We start from the raw sequence: 18,533 nt of genomic DNA, 5'->3' as shown, positions 1-18,533 counted from the left end.
ACAAGGAAAAAGTATGCAACCTAAGCCTGTCAGTTCTACAAAAATATCCTACCAACGAATACTATAAATCATAAGTGCTGTTTTTCTTTGGCACCATCAGCAACTACCAAAATTTAAAATGCACAAATGAAGGTGATCATAAAACAAAAAAAGCAGCCTACAGAGTGAGAATCAGAATTTCAGGCACAGGCAAGAGAAAACATTTTTTTTTTACATTTGTTTATTTACAAAACATAAAAATATGCAAAATTTGACTTTGTAATTACATTTGAAATATTACTTCTACTGCCAAGTTTATAATGTCGTTAAGTATAACATCAAAAGGTTAATCGCAATTGAGTAGGAATTTAAAAAATTTCGGGTACTCATGTGGAGTGGCGGGGTTATAATACACAATTACCAAATTTCCTAGGTTCTAAGGCACTTGGGTATTCTCCAACATACAATTCCAATACCACAGTCAACTGACAATTCATGTTTAAAGATGACTAGCTACACAATGCACTTTTCCATGCATTACAGTTTTAATTTAAAACAAGTAATGAGTGGCATGGCTTTATTTGTATTGATGTCACTCACATGTAGAAATTACAACACTTCTTATACATGTCCCCCCATTTCTTGTGCACCATTATGTTTAATCAAGAAAAAAAAATGTCTCTTTGTCCCAAATACTATGGAGAGCACTTATGGGACATTTCCTTTCACTTACGGGTTATACTAATAACATTAGTTTGCCTTCAAAAGCCAAACAAATTACAGAGTTTGCAGATTTATTTTTAGCAATGACTTATGCTGTTTTATTTGTCCTGCTAACTGTGTGTTTTGGCGATTACACCTTTCTGTTAACATTTAGGTTTTCCTTGTACAGGTAGTCCCCAGGTTATCGACATACGACTCATGATTTACGAACGGGGGAGCAGCTGTGACGCATTCGCCTCAGTAACTGCCACTCCGTCATCTTCGGCCTGGGGACGCTGCAAGCGGAGGCTGGAGGGGTGCGATTTCGCTGCACAAGCAGTGTAGTGTTCCCTCAGGCAGCTCCTGGCGGCAAGTGGTGACCCGTGGTCCATAGTCACCAGGGTCACAGCTATCGCTCATGTGCAGGATGTATGCTTGATGGGGCAGTTTGTGCCCACCCATTATGCTGCCGCAGCTACTGCTCCTGACTGGACGCAGGCATGATCGGTGGGTGGCCGCTGCAGGCACCATACTGTAGTGGAGGTAACTGTGTGGTGGGTGGGTGGTGAACTGCCTCTCGCCTCCCCCATCCATTCTCAATAGCAAGCCTGCTTGTACTGTTATGCACACAGCAGGAAGTTGTCACTTGTCAGTAAATCAGACATATTGACGATGGGTGCCTTCCTGCTGTGATAGTGTGTACAGTGCTGTGCAGAAGAGCTCATCTTAACCTTTTGTCTTCGCCCTTCAAGAATGTCTCTAAAACACAAATCTGATGCAAGTGCTGGTGATACAGTAAAGAAGAGAAAAACAATCAGCATTGAAAATAAAGTAGAAATAATAAAAAGGTCAGAGAGAGTTGAAACTCCATCATTCATTGGCAAAGCACTTGGTTACAGTCAGTCAACAATAGCATTTATTAAAATAATGTACCTGTTCCGACTTACATACAAATTCAACTTAAGTACAAACCTATAGTTCCTATCTCGTGCGTAACCCGGGGACTGCCTGTATATTATTGTGCCTTCTGGAGGAATTAGTCTACTGGCAGTGAAGCATGAGTGCTGTACATACTTTCTCAGTAGAACCGATACTTTATATGTTTAAAAAAAAGCTGATACTGCTACATTTCCAGAACTTCAGTAACATATCGGGTTCTGTGACATCCCTGTTCATCAGTTGCTTGAGCAATATTGAACTCCCTAAATTTCACTTTCACAATTGCTAAATATTTTTAAACACTTGGATAAAGACTTTCAAACTCATTGTATTACAAATCTACATGTGTCGTTATCACATATTGCTCAAGTCAATTAGATTGTCTACTTTATTTCCATGAGTAGTAAAGTCTAAAACAGACATATCCGAGTTTTTATTTACTGCATCAGATATTCAGTAGGTCAGTTTGCATTAACATGTATAGTATTAGGTAGTATTACTATTTAATTGCTTAAATTGAATTATACACTTAGGGTAGCCTTCCACAGGCTTCGCACAATACATGGTAGAAATATTCGGCCATTCTTTTTTTTTTTTTTTTGTTTTAACAACACTAGAACAATCTAGATGAGAACAGGCCATTCAGCCCTACAAAGCTTGCCAGTCCTAGCCACTTTAAATCCTACTGTCAAAGACATGCAGGTTAGGTGCAATAGTGATTCTACATTGTCCTTAGTGTGTGTGTGTGTGTGTGTGTGTGTGTGTGTGTGTGTGTGCCCTGCAGTGGGCTGGCACCCTGCCCGGGGTTTGTTACCTGCCTTGCGCCCTGAGTTGGCTGGGACTGGCACCAGCAGACCCTCGTGACCCTGTAGTTAGGATATAGCAGGTTGGATAATGGATGGATGGATGGATGGATGTTTACCACACTATCTGGTAGCTTTTTCCATGCATTTATGGCTCTCTGTGTAAAGAAAACCTTCTCAATGTTTGTTTAAAATTTACCATTAACAAGTGTCCAGTTGTGTCATTGTGTTCTTGATTAACTCATTTTAAAATAACAGTCTCGATCCACTGTACTAATTCCCATCATAATTTTAAACTCCTCAACCATATCTCCTCCTAATCTTCTTTTACTTAAACTGAAAGGGCTCAGCTCTTTTAATCTCGTCTGTGTGTTATAAAGCTCAAATATATCCTCCTTGGACTTTGTCTTGGTGATAAACTTTAGTATGGCGCTTTTACCCCAGTCTTAAGAAATGAAGCAAAATGACACCTTTTATTATCTAACTGAATAGATTACAATATGCAAGCTGATAAGGTAGCTCAGGCTTCTCCTTCAAGCAAGTTGTAGTCATTAGGCCACTATAAACCTTTTTTCTGTTTTATGAATTCAATATTTCTCTGGCAAAGACTCAGACTCCTTTTAGAGATTTGTGAGTTGTTCTTAATAAAAGAACCATAAACAAATGATGATGAGGAGGAGTAAGTATCAAAGATCTTTAAAAATGCTTAAAGATTGCATTCACTTCATTCGTTTGTGAACTACTATGAGTAAAGTCTCATGGTGCTATAGTTTATATTGAGGTAGGGAAAAGGATGTTTTCCGACCTCTAGGAGCAGAAAGAAAACATAGCTAGGAAGGAAAAACATTTTTTTAGCAATCACAGGTGGTCTGACCTTGTTGAACTTATGCCATGAAAAATTATGTGCGATCTGAAGGCAAAAGTGGATCCAAACTGGTATTAGCAAGGTGTACCTAATAAAGTGGCCAGTGAAAGTATTTATTAATAATATTCATTTTGTAAATATTTGATTAACATTTACTACTTGTGTCAAAGTTAGTGTACAGTGTTTTTCAGCCGCTTTGGGTCACTGTTGGCTGTCACTGGTCCGCGAACACAGGAGACTTATTTACAGTATAACCCGCCCTTTCCTCCACTGAAGGGATCGACAGAGCTGTTCAAGATTTTTTTTCACTCATTTCCAATCACACTTGCTTCAACTTCCCCTGCACAAACTGAAAGGCTGTTCTTTGATTTTATTTTCCGTTTGTAATCGTGGTCATTTCTGCATGTGTAGTAGTGAAACGAGCTGCAGCATCACAGTCATATAAAAACATTATATCATATGTATGGAATACTGAAATCAAGACGCTAAGGCATGTTTACTTACAATTTCTTCCCTTATAGAGTAATCAGCTGTCTCCAGGTAGTTCAACATTTCTGCTACAATCTGTTGAGCATTACTTCTGTCACACATGGCATACAGCAAGTCAACAGCTCGTTGTCGCACACTTACATCCCTTTCAGTCTGTACATCAGAAAAACACAAAAAAAAAATATCAATGGAAGAAAGCAAAAACAACTGCCTGAGCCAAAGTCATCTCTATTTTACATTTGTACTTACCTTTAGAGCCCCAATGACAGTTTCAATATGAGTCTTGACTGCTTCATGTGAGAATTCAGAACTTGCTAGCGTACACATACTTTCTAGTGCGAGGTATCGTAGATTAGTCTCACGATGTTGCAAAAACTGTCCCAGCTGATTACAGGCTCGCACCAGCAGATTAGGCTCACTGGAAAAACAGAATATACAAATTACAAGCTTAGTATTTTAGAGTTGCTTTTAAAGCACTGCAGAATACCAGACCAAAATGAAAACAAATGAGCATTTTAAACAAGTCAGGGATATAATTATAGATATAGATCTTGGGAAGAGCTCCAAGCAATCTCAAAGGCACTAACAATACCTCAGCTTAATGCAGAGCATCATGATGAAGCAGGAAAAAAAAAAAAAAAAAAAAATTACAGACACACTGCCTAGGTTAGGAAGCACCTCTAAACTTAGTTCACAAACAAACAAGTTGAGGAAACTTTGACCCAAATTGTAACTTAACTGGGTAATATATGTCAGTGACTGCATTTGGAAAGGCTGTTTATAGCTCAACAATCTGCAAGGCATTGCACAAACAATTTCTAGGGTTTCCGCTAACTTTTATTTTGATAATCAATTATCTTATGTTAATTAATTTGATCCAACAGTGCCTTAAAAAATTATAGCTGAAACTGCTACATCAGTAGCTTAAACAACAAACTCTAAGAATGCTTCACCAGTATCACCAGGAATGTAAAATGGTTCTACAGGAATTTTGAGTTGCAAATTAGTGCTGGGCAGTATGACCAAAATTCTATATCACGGTATTTTTCAAAATTATACCGGTTTCACGGTATTCAACGGTATGTTTTTTCCATGCATGAGTAGATGTTAATCACATTTTTCACTGCAATTACTGCAGTAGACTGGCGAAGAATAACTTATTCCACTGTCATGAGAATTGTACATTGTACAGAAAAACATTTTAAAGTGCACACAAGTATTAATACAGATTTGCATGGCCCCATGAAGTGATAGTTTTCAAGGGGGTGGCACTAATGAAGAGAAGGAATCACACTGCATGACAGTTGTAGTCAAAATATAGAACCATTATATTGAGCAAACTAGCAAAATACCCTTGCTTTGTAGCGGAGAAGTAGTGTGTTAAAGAAGTTATAAAAAAGAAAAGGAAACATTTTAAAAATAACTGATTGTCAATATAATTGTTTTGTCACTCTTATGAGTGTTGCTGTCATCAAGGATTTGATTATCATTATTTCTTTCAATCAGGTTCGTATTTGGAGGACGTGTTGTTTTGAAGTTACATTCCGTGTTTGTCAACCGTTGTAAAGATAACAGGTTTCATTCATTGAAGTGTTCACTACGCAAATCGCTACTCGTGAATGTAAGATGTTTAACACTAGAATTACCAGAGCCTACGAAAAAACTCGTAAATCCGTCCCCCTTAAATCGCTTCTTAAAATCGTTCACAGCTCTCCACCAGCGTCTTTTGTCATCTAAATGTGCTGATAAAAATCAGGCTGCAAGCAGCCGGCTATTCCATCCCTCCACTGACTTAGAACGTGCCTTGATTGATTTTCTGGGAGTGAAGTGGAGTTTTAAGAGTGGAAATAATAGATCATTGTTTGGAACACACGAATTTCATGTCTGTTCTGTTTTTACAGTAATCTGTGTAAACACATTGTTAAAACAGAAACTTTTTTTATATTCTACTAGTAGATGACAAAATGTAGGCATAAACTATATAATGTATGAAGCCTGAAGTATCCAAGAAATACTTTCACAAAAGGTACAGATCTAGCACAACAATTGCGCTTTTATTCAAAAATATAACTGCAGAAACAAAAAGCTGCCTTAACATGCGACATTGACAGCCATTTATTATGACTGCCACCGTGTCACAATAGAATCAGCTGCCGACTGGAACGGAGGATTTAGACAGACGCACTGGGAGAAGTATAATCTGAACCTCTCTACAGTTTTGTTTATTTTCAGGTTGTAATGTTCATCAAATTTACGTATCATCTGGTCCAGTGGCGGACCATGCATTTCACACCTAGGCCTTCAGTAGTGCTCCGTTTGAATCAACCCGCCCCTCAAAACTAATTTATGGTTATAAAAACCATCTTACTATGCGCAGAAATACAGTATAAAGAGCAGCTGCATATCAGATAGGCAACTCCTATAGCCACAATAAATGCCTTTATTGAATGGACAAACCAGGGTGAACAAGTTCCTTTCTACTGCAGCTACAGCATGACACACATAAAAAACATCAATAATAACTCATAAACATGTAATATCATTTAGGAAAATCGCAACATTTTACTCACCAAAAATTTGGATTATTTGTAAACAAAATCCATCCGCCCTCTCTTTCCTCAAAAACAGTTCAATTACTCTGTCGTACAGATTATCCGTGTGCTTCAGTTCCATCAAAAGTTCCCTTTCTATCGCCATTGAAGCTAATGCTGAAAGTCAAACCTTCCCTGTCGTATTTCTGGCATAAGTTTTAATTAAACTTTAGGGCTGAAAATATCAAGCTCGACAAAAGCAGTATACACGGGAATGGTCACCACCAAATATACCACTTATATGTGTACAGCTGCCCCTGCTCTCATTCAGATTTTTCTGATGAAGAAAGTCAAGGAGATCAGTGGGAGATATTCCTGCAAAAATCATCCATGGCATACATTACAGTCAGTTCTGTTTTAGCGAGACAGATCAAAAACTGCTCCATGGCTCTTGTGTTAAACTGGAGAAGGCTGCATGCGGAAATTTTCTTGTATTCCTGAAACTTCTGGGGTCAAGGAGCATGACAAACATCAGTTTTTCTTGGTCTTGAAATCTGGTCTGTGACTGGAAAATAATATTGTCCAGAATCGTGCCATGGAGTTGGCCGTAGTGCACGCGAGGATCTTGCGCTTGGAGCACTTGCGGTGCGTTCAGTGGCCTCGTAGAATTCCTCATATCGGCTTCTATCCAATCAATGGGTCTGAATACGGTGGCGTTGCCATACGCCTGGTAGAGGGCCCTACTGACACCAACTCAAAATCTGATTGGGCGGATTGTGAAGGCCTCTCTGCCTGGCAACAAATGATGGCTGAAATGTGATTGGTTAAATGCATTAATAAGAAAATACATGTCTGAAAGCAGCACAACCATCGGAAAAGCTATGAAAGGAAGCGGATAGACTATTTGTAATTATTTAATAAGTATTCAAGGTCAAAATATAATTAACATCAGTTTGTGATTCAGATATTGGCACTTAAAAGTTTCTCTCGCACTTTCGCTGAGGGGGTTTCGCAGTAGCTGCACTTATGAATATGCTAAGCACAGTCCTTCACCTGCGAATACTTACCTTATATGGGCAGGCACTTTCGATTACGTGGGAGGCGTGATGGTGCGAGACGCAACTCCACCTCACACGGCGACCAAGCTGCAGGCTATGGCCGTATACAGTATATGGAGGAAAGTAGGTTCCAGTTATGACCATTACTCGTAGAATTTCGAAATGAAACCTGCCTAACTTTTGTAAGTATGCTGTAAGGAATGAGCCTGCCAAATTTTACCCTTCCACCTACACGGGGAGTTGGAGAACTAGTGATGAGTGAGTGAGTGAGTGAGTGAGTGAATGAGTCTGTCAGTCAGTCGGTCAGTCAGTGAGGGCTTTGCCTTTTATTAGTATAGACTAGCAAAATACCCGCGCTTCGCAGCGGAGAAGTAGTGTGTTAAAGAAGCAATGAAAAGAAAAGGAAACATTTTGAAAATAACGTAACATGATTGTCAATGTAATTGTTTTGTCACTGTTGTGAGTGATGAGTGTTGTTGTCATATATATATATATATATATATATATATATATATTTACACACACACATAAGCATATATATATATACATATCTATACATATACACATATATACATACATATATATATCTAAATATATACAGATACATATACACACACACATAAATACATACACACATACATACATACACACACATATATACACACAAATACATATATATATATACATACATACACACACATATATAAACATATATATACATATACATACATATCTACATATATACACACACAGCTATTTCAGATCAGTGCAATACGCTGCTTGTTAAAACGGATGACTCCGCTCTTACGTGCAAGTCTGCGTGGATATTATGAACTATCGTATTTGTTCAAGTTCTATTTAAATTTTAAATAGAAGGAATTTTTATTTAGTCGACAGAAATATCTTTGGTAGGAATGGTAAAACAGACAGGAATATTATTCTGGAATAAATCAACTCAAACCTGTAAACAACTTATAATATTTTGCTCTCCATAAAAATATATCCTGTCTAAATTATACAAGTTAGAAATAAAGTAAACGTTAAAAGAACAAACATTCAAATTTCTTTACTCTTATGTAATTTTATATAAAAAATAAACTTAGATTTTAAATATCCCAAAAGATTTTGCTCTCCATAAAAATATATCCTGTCAAAATTATACAAATTCAAATATGAACATGCTGCATAACAAAACCTGGAAATATAAATAAAATGTGTTCCTTTCAGCAATAACAAATCAAATCATTCAGTTGTCTTTGCTCATATGTCATTTTAGAGCTGGACGCCTGGCATCTTTTTGGCACAGGTTCGTTTCTGTTTGGTGTGAGGTTCTGTGTTGTGGAGATTCTCAGGATGGATTGCAGGTGCTCATCAGTGAGGCGACTCCTGTGTGCTGTTTTGTTAGTCTTTATCACTGAGAAGAGCTTCTCACACAGATATGTGCTACCAAACATGCACAAGGTTCGAGCCGCATGTAGACGGACTTTTTTGTTCTTCAAAGTCACCAAAGCGCCGTGCAAACTCAGTGCGCTCAGTTTATCAGCAAAGTGCGATTTGGGAACACCGTAGTGACGACTTGGTTTAACATTACTTGGCAACAGGGAAAGTGGGGCAAGTGCACTGGTGCATTTGTGTCTCCCATAAAAGCAGCTTCACTTGAAATCACTTTGTGATTGTGCACGGTAAAACGTCCGCTGAAGTGTCAGATTCTTATTTAATTATCTGCTTTCTGTATCTTCTGCATTGCATTCAGGTTACCCTGATGTTTTGTCTCATAGTGCCGTCTTAGATTAAATTCTGTAATTACAGCCACATTAGCTCCACAAATGAGACACACGGGTTCAGTAAACATATACTCAGCCTCCCATCGGTTTTAAAGGCTCTATTTTCAGAATCAACTTTTCTCTTCAGCATCGTGTGAGCTAGCTTCGCAATAACTTGCAGCATCATAAGGTAGACTTGATTAACGCGTAAGTGTTCGGCAAGGCAGCTGAAGCGCTGCATTATGGGATCTGTAGTTTATTGTGTTACCAGCGCTTCATATACCCGGCTTTAATAACAATAATACAGTATATAAAATGATCTCGGGGCGGATATAATTACACGGGCGGATGTGGCCCGCCCCTTGAGTTTGACACATATGGACTAAATAGAACTTGAAAAGATATATTTTTCAAATGTGATCGCAATTCAGATAGAGTTGACGCGCAAGACTACAGCCTGCATGCCTCAATAAGTCATCCTCCCTCGCTCTTACTTTTTACCGCTCATCTAATGAATACACTGAGTATGGCTTTACCAAAACAATCATTGATGGCTAATAAAGTATCCATTATTCGAGTATGTAGATCGGGATATATATATATATATATATACCCGCGATCGCAGCGAGAAGTAGTGTGTTAAAAAGCTAGAAAAGAAAAGGGAACATTTTAAAAATAACGTAACATGACTGTCAATATACAGTATTTGTTTTGTGAGTGTTACTGAGTGTTGCTGTCATCAAGGATTTGATTATCATTATTTCTTTCAATCAGGTTCGTATTTGTAGGATGTGTTGTGTTCAAGTTACATTCCGTGTTTGTCAATCGCTGTAAAGATGACAGGTTTCATTCATCGATTCGTTTCTTACTGCATCAATAAACAGCTCGTCTTCTTCTTTATCTGAGACCTGACACACTGCATGCACGGGTTTTTTACACTGTCTTCCTTTAGCGGACATTGACTTTTTCCAACGTGTGCTTTGTTTCCGCAGTAGTTGGATTTATGAATATGCTTGTATGTATCAGACGCTTCATATTTTTGCTGCCTTTTCAATTGTGTAATTCGGTTTTGTTCAGCTCTTTGGAACTGTTGCTTTTATCTGTGCACTCGCGCCAGTTCACGTGAGCCACTCGGTGTACATGCATCGAAGGTTCCCAGCTGTGCTGGTGCCATCTCGTGCTATGTCCATGGCTGTATTTAATGTTACCTTAGTCCTGGCACTTAAAACTTTCTCTCGCAGTTTCGCTGAGTTTGTGTCAAACACCACCCTGACCATCTCATCTTCCTCTCCATAAGCACAGTCCTTCACCCGTGAATATTTAGTGGCAGTTTGCTATTGGATTGCCGCTGACGGACGGCCTTATATGGGCAGGCACTAAATTACAAACGCCAGCGCAGCCTGTCTATGAACTTAATTTAAAGTGTAGGTTTACATCGTGCTTTGTTTCCAAGTAGCAGAACTCATGAATATGGTTGTATATGTCACTCGCCGCTTCTTATTGTTTCGCTGCCTTCTCAATTATATAATGCATGTTTTCTTCAGCGCTTTTTGAGGTCTTCCTGGTTTTCTATGTACTGCGTGATTACGGGAGGCGTGATGATGTCACACGAAACTCCCCACGGCGTTGAAGCTCATCTCCATTACAGTAAATGGAGAAAACTGCTTCCAGTTATGACCATTACGTAGAATTTCGATATAAAACCTGCCCAACTTTTGTAAGGAAGCTGTAAGGAATGAACCTGCCAAATTTCAGCCTTCCACCCACACGGAAGTTGGAGAATTAGTGATGAGTCAGTGAGTGAGTGAGTGAGGGCTTTGCCTTTTATTAGTATAGATTTTGCAAACAACTTAAACTAAAAATCTGACAACATATTTTCAACCATCCAAAGAGGAATTTAGACTTAGTAAAATATCCAGAGGTGCTTGTCAAAAGTTGTATTGCACTGAACAAGTCTTAGAAAAGGAATAAATAGTAAATATTTTTTGTAAACCAACTACATTTTCTGTTAATGTTAACAATCTCTGTCCACTGACACATTAGTGACTTTTAAAAAACTTTACCATCATTAAACTGCATAATATTTTAACTAATAAATAATAACAATAAAATAAATAATAGTGCAACTTCCAATAATAATACTATTACTTCAAGACTTCAAGCCCAGGTGAATTACACAGTATTCACGAAATAAAAATAAAATAAAACAAGTGCAACTTGGTGATGACATCTTTACCAACTGAACCATGATTTACACAAATTGCATTAATATGGACCTTGCTTCAAGCAAAGCTATATACATAAATAATAAAACTGCAATTTGCATTTATAATGCTATTTGTGGTATAGCCCTATGGAATCGTATTAGGGCCACGGTGAAGAAAAAAAGTATAGACACAGGGAAGAAAAAAACTATACGTTGTGAATAAAGTCGACATTTCCACTTTAATCTCAATGCTTATGTCGAGATTAAAGTCGACATTTCCACTTTACTCTCATAATTTATTTTAGAATTAAAGTAGAATGTCGTAAACTAAACTTCATCCTAAAATCAATGTTTAATTTGCTAGATTTTCTCAAACCTCATCATAAGTTAATGTAGCACATTAAATGCTTTGTGTTAAGTGTTCCCTGACCCAGTTGTTAATCACTACGTGCTTCTTAAACCGACTTCCTCTATACTTTAGAGGAAGCACAGGCAGCGATCACCCCACAAAATACATTCACTTCATGATATTCCTGCTCTCTGAAAATTTAGAATGCTAAGATAAATACTTGATATCATTTTCAGGATGAAATGCATTAAAGCAGCTATTAAACATGCATGGTAGTGTGGCGGTAGTGCTGCTCCCTTGCAGTAAGGGCCCCATGTGTACGTTCAGTGTAGAGAACTTTATGGCAGGTGCGATGAGGCTCCAAAAAACTGGATGTATGAATGGGTATCGCACTGGTTTAATTTAAATATTGTGTAAATGTTTAACAAAAGCAATTCACTTTACACACACGTCTTCAGACTGTGTGCCATTAATTTAAAAAATAAAGATCTGGAAGTGGAAACCAAGGCAATAATGGCAGAATCTTAAAGCTCCCTGCATAAGAGGAGTAGCGGGATGTGGAGTTAAAAGTCTAGACTGTGTGAGGGATTAGTGTTAAAAAAAATTCCCAGCATCTAAGGTGCATGAAGCAACCATGCCATCACGACACAGCTACTGTGAGGAGAAACACTCTGTAATCTATAAGTACATGCAGTACGCCTCTGCTGGCCAAGAAATCAATGTCAAACAATGGCTGGTTTTCATGCTATCATTATGCCTTTATAAGATCTGTAGAATACAATGCCATAGTCAAAAACTGTGGAAGGTTAAGCACAAGCTTCACAAACGAGACTAACCCGTGGTTCATTTTAGTTGTATTAGGGCAGACCCAGCACAGACGATTATGTCTTAGTTTACTTTTTAAACAGTTCATGTCCCTCATTCCCACTTAATAGTTCAAATATGCAAGCAGAAAGCATGAATGTTTCTGGGCTTTCCATTATAATTTAAGAAATAATAAACTTTAACGATTAATTTGAACTTTGTTTTAAAGTGGAATTAATCATCCTCTTTAATAATATGATAAACAAATAAACGCACACACACTGGAAGCTGGGCACACAGTGAATGGCCTTGCTACGGCAGCGCATGATAAGAAATAAAGGACACCATTGCTGAGGAGAGTGCTGATTGGGTAGTTGCGGCCGAGCACATAAAATCCGTTGCTGGGGAGACGCCACACATACAATAATCAGCTGCACGCCAGCACAGATTAAAATATTTGCTGGGGAACTAAATAGTACTTGCTGGGGAGATGCCACGGGCATGATTATCAGCTACACACCACACATTACATCAGTTTCTCGGGACACTAGGCTGATTGTCCACTGTTGTGACAGAAAATTAAAGTCCTATTACGGACATCAAAGCCAGTATTACTGTCAGAGAAAATTACAGGCATTTTATGGAAATACAAACCAGTATTACTGCGAGAGAAAATTATAGACACACAATACACTGACGCATATTACAGCCACATACAAGCCAGTATTACTGTAACAGAACTACTAACAATATGCCACCCAAAAAAAGGACATGTCAAGTAGGACAAAAGACACAGACAATCAAATCCTATATAAGCAACATCTCCTGGAAGAACGGTCAGCTCAACAAGTAAACATCAACAAAAGAAAGGCTGAAAGACAAAGAAAAATACGAGCAAATAAATCGATTGAAGAAAAACAAAATGACTGTCAGAAAAATGCTAAAAGAGAACGACTCAGAAAAGCAAACCTTAAAAAAAGTTGCCATTTATTTGCCAGAACCAGTATTCAGCCACGGTCAGTTATATGTTGCATTATCAAGAGTTAGAAGTTTTCCAGATGTTGTTGTCAAGGTTGTAGATGGTACTGAACAAGGCAAACTGTTGCCAAACTCAGGCAGAATATTTACAAGAAATGTTGTCTATAATGAAATTGTATAGAAAAATTTCATGAGTTAAAAAATAGATAATTTTACCTTAATATCTTCTTCAGATATTGTGTCTTACAGATTGTTACAAAGTTTTACACTAAGGCAATATTGATTATACGTACTGTATTGTCATGTACGTTTCTATTTTATTTTTATTATTTTACTTTAGGCTTCTTTCAAAAATATTTTTGACAAAAAAAAAAAAAAGTAAGACAAGAAACAGAATGAGGTCAAGGCCCCTTGCCATTTAATAGATTGTTCCTACTAATGTTTATGCACTACTGTTCTAGCGCCTGTTATTGTAACGGGCTTAATGTCTAGTACTTTAATAAAAAATATTATTAAGCGACTGCAGTTTAACTACTTGTGACTCCTCATAAGGAAGCCTTTTTTAAAGTGTCTGTGCATTCTAATTGACAAAGTTACAAAGGGATCAGCCTGGTTTGGCACCCTAATCAAGTGACTTCACTCCATCAAAACAGTGCTGCAATATGCCCTGTGCTGTCCTAATTTGTGGTGTGATATCTTGCCAAACAAATGAATATAAAACTATATAAATCTAGTATATGTAAAACACAGTTGGCTTTATCAGAATAAAGTATGACTTGGAATCTATCATGTCTTTTTAGCTGAGTGAAGGTAAAACCACCTATTTGTAATTCCTAGCATTCAAAGTACTTATACTTTAATAATAATAACTTTCTCGTGGGTTGAGCTGCTAGGAGGGATGACACTACTGATTTTATGTTTGTAGAAGGGGAATTTCTTCCCTGCCTTGCGTATAATGTTTGCTGGGATAGTCTCTGGCTTTATTGTGACCCTCTTCTGGATAAGCAAGTTTGAAAAATTTGTCATGCTGTATTTTTATTGTCTGATACTGTACTTTAAGAGCTTATTTCTGTTTTAAACCCTAATATGTTAGAAGACACTGAAAATCATATTTTCTCAGTAACACACATACCCAAACACATAGTAGGATCAATTCAATAGCTCTCTTTATAGGGTATACAGTGATGCAAGCACCTGCTATGTGCAGAGTAATATTTCATCTGTTATTCGTAATAACCCCAGTTTCATAAGCTGCAAGGTTCTGAACGCTTCAATGTTCAACCCACCCATTTGTTTCCTGTACCCCCATATACTAGTCTTATGGGTGCACAGAGCAGGAACAAACTCTACTAAAACTGTGCAAAAATCACGAAAAGAATGTTCCCCATCCCCCCAGAGATAACCAGGTGTTAAAAGTACTTTAAGAGCTTATTGTGTGTCAAATTCTGTACAAATCATACAATGTGATTTCCTGAATTTTTTTTACACAATCTGTCTCTCACAGTGGGAATGCCCCTACAATATGAATTTCAGATCCCTCCATGATTTCTAAGTGGGAGAACTTGTAAAATCGCAGGGTGTCTAAATACTTATATTCCTCACTGTATATATACAGTAATCCCTCGCTATATCGCGCTTCGACTTTTGCGGATTTTATATGCAAGCATAACTAAATATATAACGCAGATTTTTCGCTGCTTCGCGGGTTCTGCGGATAATGGGTCTTTTTACTTCCTGTACATGCTTCCACAGTTGGTTTGCCCAGTTGATTTCATACAAGGGACGCTATTGGCGGATGGCTGAGAAGCTAACCAATCAGAGCACGCAGTTAAATTCCTGTGTGCTGAATGCGATGTTAACCAGGAAGTCTCGTCTCGCTCATTCAGCATCAATGTGTTTCGCTGTGCAAAGAGTTAACTTTGTGCTCTTTTGTGTTTATTTATCTTTGTGCATAATCAAGCCCTTCATTATGGCTTCAAAACGATCTGCTCCTGCTACTGCTTCAATGAGGCTATGATTCTTTTATTTAAAAGTAGGAAAGGAATATAAGATCTACGGCCGCAGTGTCCTTTTAACCAGGGTGCAAAATGAGTTGTAAGTGGATGTAATAAGGCAGTGGTCTGGATGAAATCTGCTTTAGGGATTTGGATTGAAGTCTGCCGGAATATGAACAACGGCGGTGATATACAGTTGCCTGAAGAGGCTCCTTTAGAAGAGCTGTAATGCTCTCCTTTGTTGTGCAGTAAAACTAAACTCATCGTTATTGGACAAGTCGTTGTGTCATTGTTGTTAAATAACTATAATTAATTTTCTACTTACAGTACTTAGTACATGTATGTACGTTTAGTGTCACTGTACACACATTTACTGTATACAATTTTTCTTACATTTTACGTATTTATTGCTGGTGGCCAGTCTATTGTAATGGCTGTAACATATGTGATATCGGAAACACTCGATATCTTTAAAATAATATTTAGGTTTTACTTTATATAAACAATGTGTTTACATACATAATTTCAATGAATCTTACCTAATATCTAAAAGAATACAAAGGGTTTATGCTGTATAACTGTGCAGGGAATATTTATAAAACAGTGTGGGAGAGTTTATAAGGGCTTAAAATATATAAAAATAACCATACAAACCTATGGTTTCTACTTCGCGGATTTTCACCTATCGCAGGGGGGTCTGGAACGCAACCCCCGCGATCGAGGATGGATTACTATATTCTTATTTTTTTGGAAACATTTCTGAATCTTGCAACTCTTGGTGGTATAATTTGGGTATGCAGTATAATTTCTTTACCAACTGCATATATTTTGAAAGAGTAGGATCTGCCCTTGAAAATGATACACAGGAACATGTAATATATAGTAAGAGATAGACATGCTATGATTCTTAATTTGAAAGCAGTAAAAGCAAAAAAAAAAAAAAAACCAACATTTTGTGTTACGGTGTTTGAAAGTTTCTTCCAAACCATACGACAGCAAAGAGTAATATTCAAAAATAATTTTGGGTTGCAGCAGTACTGCACTATTATGTATGCTTATATCACAGTTCTTTCACAAGATTTATATATTTTGAAGAACAACACCTGCCCTTCACCATGCCTTATGGAACGTACAGTGGGTACGGAAAGTATTCAGACCCCCTTCAATTTTTCACTCTTTGTTATATTGCAGCCATTTGCTAAAATCATTTAAATTAATTTTTTCCCTCATTAATGTTACACACAGCACCCCATATTGACAGACAAAAAAAAAGAATTTTTGAAATTCATGCAGATTTATTAAAAAAGAAAAAAAACTAAAATATTACATGGTCCTAAGTATTCAGACCCTTTGCTCAGTATTTAGTAGAAGCACCCTTTTGAGCTAATACAGCCATGAGTCTTCTTGGGAAAGATGCAACAAGTTTTTCACACCTGGATTTGGGGATCCTCTGCCATTCCTCCTTGCAGATCCTCTCCAATTCTGTCAGGTTGGATGGTAAACGTTGGTGGACAGCCATTTTTAGGTCTCTCCAGAGATGCTCAATTGGGTTTAAGTCAGGGCTCTGGCTGGGCCATTCAAGAACAGTCACAGAGTTGTTGTGAAGCCACTTCTTCATTTTTTTTGGCTGTGTGCTTCGGGTCATTGTCTTGTTGGAAGATAAAACTTCGGCCCAGTCTGAGGTCCTTAGCACTCTGGAGAAGGTTTTTGTCCAGGATATTCCTGTACTTGGCCGCATTCATCTTTCCTTCGATTGCAACCAGTCGTCCTGTCCATGCAGCTGAAAAACACCCCCACAGCATGATGCTGCCACCGCCATGCTTCACTGTGGGGACTGTATTGGACAAGTGATGAGCAGTGCTTGGTTGTCTCCACACATACCGCTTAGAATTAAGGCCAAAAAGTTCTATCTTGGTCTCATCGGACCAGAGAACCTAATTTCTCACCATCTCAGAGTCCTTCAGGTGTCTTTTAGCAAACTCCATGCGGGCTGTCATGTGTCTTGCACTGAGGAGAGGCTTCCGACAGGCAACTCTGCCATAAAGCCCTGACTGGTGGAGGGCTGCAGTGATGGTTGACTTTCTACAACTTTCTCCCATCCCCTGTCTGCATCTCTGGAGCTCAGCCAAAGTGATCTTTGGGTTCTTCTTTACTTCTCTCACCGGTAGCTCAGCTTGGCCGGACGGCCAACTCTAGGAAGGGTTCTGGTCGTCCCAAACGTCTTCCATTTAAGGATTATGGAGGCCACTGTGCTCTTGGGAACCTTAAGTGCAGCAGAAATTTTTTTGTAACCTTGGCCAGATCTGTGCCTTGACACAATTCTGTCTCAAAGCTCTTCAGGCAGTTCCTTTGACCTCATGATTCTCATTTGCTCTGACATGCATTGTGAGCTGTAAGGTCTTATATAGACAGGTGTGTGGCTTTCTTAATCAAGTCCAATCAGTATAATCAAACACAGCTGGACTCAAATGACGGTGATCTCAAGGATGATCAGAAGAAATGGAAAGCACCTGAGTTAAATATATGAGTGTCACAGCACAGGGTCTGAATACGTATGACCATGTGATATTTCAGTTTTTCTTTTTTAATAAATCTGCAACAATTTCAAAAATTTTTTTTTTTGTCTGTCAATATGGGGTGCTGTGTGTACATTAATGAGGAAAAAAATTAATTTAAATGATTTTAGCAAATGGCTGCAATATAACAAAGAGTGAAAAATTGAAGGGGGTCTGAATACTTTCCGTACCCAATGTATGTATAATTTCTTGGTGATAGCCTAAGTGGAGAAAAGCAATCCTGTTTTTACTCCTTCAAAACAGTAAAACTAGCCATGTTAGCTGTTGATATATCATTTTTTTAAATTATTCTTAATACTTTTAGTTATGTTTTTATGATGTTTGAAAGCTTATTTTAAAACTTTTGGCAATAAGAATAACATTCGAAGTGCATTTTTTGATAATTTTACAACTTATCCCATTGTAATATATGTTTAAAACATAAGTTATTCTTTAGCTGTAAAAATTCTGAAAGAAAAATGTCTGTGCTTTATTCTAATAGGTAGAAGTACAATGAG

The 18,533-nt window shown here is 37.8% G+C and overlaps 1 protein-coding gene across 5 annotated transcripts in view; it reads right to left on the bottom strand.

The window, feature by feature from the left end:
- Positions 1 to 18,533, bottom strand: part of LOC120529368 (AP-2 complex subunit alpha-2) — a 162,549-nt gene that overhangs the window by 66,276 nt on the left and 77,740 nt on the right. For all 5 annotated transcript variants that reach the window (XM_039753145.1, XM_039753146.1, XM_039753149.1 and 2 more), the window contains exons 9-10: positions 4,027 to 4,195; positions 3,793 to 3,930 (exon numbers count right to left, since the gene is read on the bottom strand). In XM_039753145.1, coding sequence (XP_039609079.1) covers positions 3,793 to 3,930; positions 4,027 to 4,195 — 307 coding nt within the window. The remainder of the gene's footprint in view (positions 1 to 3,792; positions 3,931 to 4,026; positions 4,196 to 18,533) is intronic.

This window comes from Polypterus senegalus, chromosome 1 (assembly GCF_016835505.1).
Source record: "Polypterus senegalus isolate Bchr_013 chromosome 1, ASM1683550v1, whole genome shotgun sequence".
Classification (NCBI taxonomy): domain Eukaryota; kingdom Metazoa; phylum Chordata; class Cladistia; order Polypteriformes; family Polypteridae; genus Polypterus; species Polypterus senegalus.
The sequence above is the reverse complement of the archived record's forward strand: the minus strand, read 5'-3'. Positions and strand labels throughout refer to the sequence as shown.